We start from the raw sequence: 6,000 nt of genomic DNA, 5'->3' as shown, positions 1-6,000 counted from the left end.
TTGAAGAAGAAATCGGATCAGGAATGATTCACGCCCACTTTTCATCCATCCAATGGCTGAGCATCAGGTGGTGTCGCCCCGCCTCCAAACCTGCTGTGATCCACAAATTTACATATGCACTCCTCCCCCGTTCTATATAAGCGTGAGCACAACGCAGCTCGAGGCAGTCTGGAGGGGTCGCAGAACAGGACGGAGCTTGAACAGGCAGACGGCGGCAGTGTTGGTGGGGCAGAGTTGGGAGACTGAGCTCGGAGCTGAAGTCTTAAGGCAGAACAGGGCCGATCGACGGAGAGGAAGGAGCTCGGAGCTCAGGTCGAAGGTGAGGGGCGAGGAGGGCGAGTTGCTGAGTGGAGCAGGGACGCGGAGGAGGGCTCAGAGGTGAACCAGAGGACTGAGTGGGGACCGCCGCCAGAGAAGGGGCGTAGTGGAGGCTACAGCCAAGAGGAGTTCGCCGGAGCCAGTGCGGTCCAGAGCGTCAACTCGTTGGACGGAGCGTCAGCAATGCCCCTCTCCCTTACCGAGCTCCGCGCTAAGAAAGCGCCAGTAACCCCGTCCGTTCTCCTCCCCAACCGTGGGCCGACAGTGAAACGCGTGCCTGCGCGGAGAACGCCGGAGAGAGCTCCCCGGCCACGCCAGGGGCACAAAGCCAGGCGCAGCTACGCTGACATTGCGGCTTGCCCGCCATCGCGCCACGAGGGCGCAGGTCCGACCCTTTGGTCATGTGGACCTGGCCGCTCATCCAGGTTCCACGTACATTTGGTGCATGGACCTGTCTGCCACCCTTGTCTTGGAGGGTGGCTTTTCTTTGCTTTTGTGTAAATGCATGTGTTGGCGCCGTCTTGTAAGTAGAATTGTCTAAGTGTTGCTTGTGGAATAAAGACACTTTATTCGGTTGTAACTCTGCCTTTGCTTGATTTCACTGTATACGTGCATGATTTTCTGTATGGCTGTAAAATACGTGCTTGTCTGAGTGTGAAATAAATGTGCTTGTTGAACTGTTCCCCGTTTCGTTGCGTCCTTTCCCTTGTTTTAAAGTTCCATCTTGCATCACGGAAGGAATTGGTAGGAGGGGTGTAAGCACCCGGTAAATAATCACGTCCGTCGGGGCCGGCGATAACCGGTTATCAATGAAGCACGGAACGGACCGCTTAAGCGGTTCGTGTCCTCGGCCAGCCAGCGGCGAGGTACGATCACCCGGTTAACTACTCGCGCAGGTACTTAGGTAGGTCGAGTTTAGCGAACAACCCTATCCTGCGCTGGTGCCCGATTGGCACTATCGTGGTGTGGTCGAAAGATCCATCCGTAACTAGCTCCTGGCGGTAGTTCCAAGGAGGGTCACGACTGAATTGTCCGTTCCGGTGGGCGACGCGGTCGCGATTTGAGTTACGTGGCCGATCGCACGCCGGGCGGACCGAAATTCGTAACAATATGTATATGTATATATCTGTATGTATGTATGTTTTTAGGTATGTATATATATATATATATATATATATATATATATATATATATATATATATATATATATATATATATATATATATATATATATATATATATATATATATATATATATGTATGTATAAAGTGTCTCAACAGTTTGAAAACCAGATCAAACAGACAGTGTTCCATTCTTACTATGTTGTTCAACCACGAATGATTTTCACCACCTGCCGGTTGCTTCTGTCATAGAAGTGAGTATTTATGAATTTCAGTGCCAGTGTGATGCTCGATATGTGGGCCATATATATTTGAGGTTGAAGGATCGCATTGAAGAACACGTCACTTTGGGGATCACGCGGGGCCAGTCAACCGAACAGACTTAACCAACTCGGGCTTGCAAGAATGTACATAGTGCAACAACTATTCCCTGTGCCTCTGCAATTGGTCACCATTTACTGAATAATCCTCAATGTGCAGAGCAATATCATGTTGGCTGGTTTAAAATCATGAGGAGAGGACGCAACGCAATTTAGCTCACCTTTATGCAAGTCAAAAAGCATTGATAATGTCTATTTTATTGAAATGCATTCATCAGGTCAACCAACCCTATTCTTTGTCAACAATTTGTCCTAACTTTATATCTGTTTTGACTATGTTGGCTTGATTGTTTGACAACTGTGCTGCAGTCAACGGTGTCATCATGAAAAACATCCCCCCCCCACCACTTGCTCTCAGCTAATTAACATTATGCTTCCACCGTTGCTTGGTGATTCATCTCCGCCTATTCATTATTCATGATAGTTCATTTCCGTTTCATTTCTGCCACCTTATTATTCATGATGCTCCACGGTTCCACCAATCAGGTAATCCCATCCTTTCTTTCTTTCAATCAATCAACGTTGAGGACATTACATTGTAACCTTTATAAGTGAGAATTTGGTGCTTCTTCTTCATCTGCTTGTGGTTTTATCCCGAGGAGTGTAAGTCGAAAAGCTTTGATAATGTCTATTTTATTGAAATGCATTTCTATTACTTTGTGTTCAAGTTATTTAAACACCAATTCAAGTGATACTGAGTATGTATTCAGGAAAAAGGGCTAACTGCCTTCGTAATAGGTGGATTGAATGTGGCGTGCTACTTGGTCCATAACTCATCAATCCTGCATTGTAGAGATACGTGTGGGTGGCTTCCTATTGCTCGGGGGAGTTCCGGTTTACCCTGTGGACCCATGGTGACATTTATTACTTCGTGTTCTGGTTATTTAAACACCAATTAAATTGATACTGACAATGTATTCCGGAAAGAGGGCTAACTGCGTACGTAATTAATGGATGGAACGTAGCCTGTTACTAGATCCGTAACTCGTCAATACCATGTTTTATCAAAGCCGTGAAATGTTGTTTGTTCCCAGTCATCACTGCCAGCAGTTATAAAGTTGCAGTTCTCGTTTTTATTTTAATTCTGAGCTTTTTTAAATTAGTGGATGGTTACGCAGAGTTCTGATGCGTTCATGAGATTGATTGATCTGTTTATTTAATATCAATTTATTAGTTTGTTCATTTATTTTATACCGCTTCACCTCTTCCAAGGCTGAAATTTAGTCTCCGATAGTCATTCCATACTCGGCCTCACCTGTTTCCAGAGGGGCAGGAGAGGGTATTGTGTTGCACGTATGTTGTGAGGGTTTTGCATGTTGTGTTGCGTGTTTTATGTGTTGCCATGCGTAACACACGCAACACATGCACACATACATTACGCACGCAATACATCTGTACTATTGGTCTAAAGAGTTAAAGTGCGGTTTCTCTTGCTACATGGGATATGCTATTTGTCAAGGGGAATGTGAATAAATGCAATGTATGTGTCATGTTTGCCGCTTGTATTCGGTGCTTTTTTCTGTGAAAGTTTCACCAGGAAACTTGTGACTTGTTTAGCCTTGAGTCCATGTTACTTAAATCCCTATTTCATCAAACGCTGCTGCAGAAATTGCTTCTAAACTATGTAAGTTGGATCGAGTTCATGGGAGGTTGTGGATATTAATTGCTCACCTTTTTCACACTTGAATCCTCATCAGACACTCTCTGGAGTCTGGAAAAGAGCTGCTAATTGCAGAATAGAAATCTATGCTCCAAGGAATACAGTACAGTGGCATAGTATGGATTTTTCTTTTTTTGCATTCCCAAGAAGAACAATGTGTTTATAGAGAAGTCTGGCATACCTGAATCTGACTTGGTTATAATTTCAAATTCTATTCAGATTTTCACCCAGTTTCTGCTCCTCCAATTGTTTTTTGTTTTTTCCTTGCCATCTTTGTTGCACAGGACCTGACTACAACTTCACGGAAACCTGCACCCTCCCTGCCACGGCCCTCGTCACTGCATTTGCTCTCGCGTGGTGATGGCACTGGAGTCATCCCCCAGACACTTGATTCGCCAACTGCTGTATCGGTGATCACCCAGGCCCCACCTGCAAACCGCCAAATCCCGTAAGCACTGAAACTTTGCTCACAAGGATTTTCGAATTTCTTTTTCATTTTACGAAGGCAACAATTCACAAATCTAGGAACGCCGTTTTCTTATGCTCTTACATTACCTCTTCGATCACTCATTTTTCATAGTTTTCACTTCACAAATGCTCATCATGTGCGATTAATATTGTTGCGGGCTGGGGTCCGGTGGCGAGAACGACTACGAGGTGGGGGAAGTTACGTCGACTCCTACCAGACTCCCGGAATTGTAGGCCATCGCTCACGGATAATTTCCATGACGTGGCGGGTCACTTAACCGACCGTGGATGCCAATACCTCAACCGCGTAGCGTCGGGTCTTCCTGCCAGGTGTAATCAGTTTACCTAATTAACCACGCGGTTTCGACAACCGGGGAACCACGCCCTCAGTACGCCTTGCCCAAACCGGATTACTCTACCAACTACAGTAGAGTACCAACTACCAACTCCGGATCGGATGCAGCCAAGCAGAACTGCCAAGGACGTACTGGCTGGAATGAACAGATTATCGGGGATAAAGACCCGGCTGAACTCAGATCCGAACCATGCTGGACCAATGAAGGAAAAAACAAAAACGAACTGGGAACATTTTGACAATGATTTATTTACACGAGGGCGAGGAAAGTCATGTGGCACATAAAAAGGTTTATTGGGGTGTTATGCAGGGGACAGAAGAGAGATGCAGTGCGACAATTTTACAGCAACTTCCAAAAGAGGACACAGAGCAGACTTGTCGCTAGAATAATACAGGCAAGAATTACAATAATCAAAAACTTAAACAGTTTTTACTTGATGGACAGGCATCACACACTTGGACAAAATAAACCCAGTTGAATGGCAAAGGACTTTTGCAGCCATGGAGGGAGGGAGCTGAGGTCACAGTTCTTTTGGAACCTGAACGTTCCGAGGGAAGGGATGCTCCGTGGTGCGGCACCCGACAGAGGTCGTGCAGTTCGGCCCACAGACACACGTGTGGAGACCGTGTCTGTGAAGGAGCCCAGGTGGAGAGCACGGAGTCCCAGGTATGAACGGGGCTGCAGACAGGAGCAGGACCCGACCGAGGTCTGGTCGAGGTATTTCCAGCTCTCTTACAACCAACCAACCAACGAACAAACTTTCAAATCCAACCAGCGAACCTCTTCCTCCCTCAACCAACAACAAACTCTCCAACTCTCTCACTCTACTCTGAGGATAGTGTCGTAATTTCTAGATCCCCAAGGTCGGGGAGGGGCCTTGGCGAAGCTGACGTCATCGTCTGTCCTGATTGGACAGGGCCTTCATTGGGTCCGCCCTTTCTGGGCGGGATTTCGGCCAAGTCGGGAAAACCCGCCCACTCCAAGTGTGTCTCGACCCGTCAAGAAAGAGTTGGAACATTTGGGGAAGCCGAAAAGGAACTGCGGACGTGAGGATTTTGCCTCGGAAAAACATGCCTCAGGAGACAACAGATGGACAGTGGTACGTTGTTGCCAGCGAACCGAAGGCTGCAAGCGCTATGGTACCGTACATCGTAATGCAGGGGATATAAAGATTTATTAACCTAACTAAAAACCATCGCAACGCACCTCTTTTGCTTTCCTACTACACAAAAGGAAGGGATCTATCTGCACATATACTTAATGGCATAACTAACTTCGGGACAACTGTATGTTTGTATGCATATGGTTCCTCGAATCGTAACAATATTTACACGAGCAAATACAACCCATCGCTTCGCTGATGGGGATATGTTGAAGGGGGGGTGGGGGCGATAAGAAAGAGGGGAGGGATAGAAGAGGGAGAGAGGATTGGGGGTAGGGTGAGGGGAACGAGGAAGAAGGGGGGTAAAGTGGTAGGGGTAAAGTAGGGTTAGGGTAAATGAGTAGGGGTAAAGGGAGAGCAGGGAAGAGCAAGGAAAGGCAGCATAAGGGGATGGCAGGGGAGAGCAAGGAAAGGCAGCATGAGGGGAGGGTAAGGTAAGGCATTGTGAGGGGGTGTCCATCTGGATAAAATCACTGTCCGGTTACGTGCGTAGATAACCACACCCTGGATACACGCGGAGGTGACCACCATTTG

The 6,000-nt window shown here is 46.8% G+C and overlaps 1 protein-coding gene across 12 annotated transcripts in view; it reads left to right on the top strand.

Moving 5' to 3' along the window:
- LOC147032361 (cyclic AMP-dependent transcription factor ATF-7-like) overlaps positions 1-6,000 on the top strand; it is a 123,424-nt gene that overhangs the window by 77,862 nt on the left and 39,562 nt on the right. For all 12 annotated transcript variants that reach the window (XM_085869922.1, XM_085869924.1, XM_085869923.1 and 9 more), the window contains one exon: positions 3,765-3,928. In XM_085869922.1, the coding sequence (XP_085726048.1) occupies positions 3,765-3,928 (164 nt within the window). The remainder of the gene's footprint in view (positions 1-3,764; positions 3,929-6,000) is intronic.

The sequence above is a fragment of the Eptatretus burgeri genome, chromosome 2 (assembly GCF_056783735.1).
Source record: "Eptatretus burgeri isolate ZD-2024b chromosome 2, Ebu_testis_v1, whole genome shotgun sequence".
Lineage (NCBI taxonomy): Eukaryota > Metazoa > Chordata > Myxini > Myxiniformes > Myxinidae > Eptatretus > Eptatretus burgeri.
Note: the sequence above shows the minus strand (reverse complement) of the source record. Positions and strands in the feature narration are given on the sequence as shown.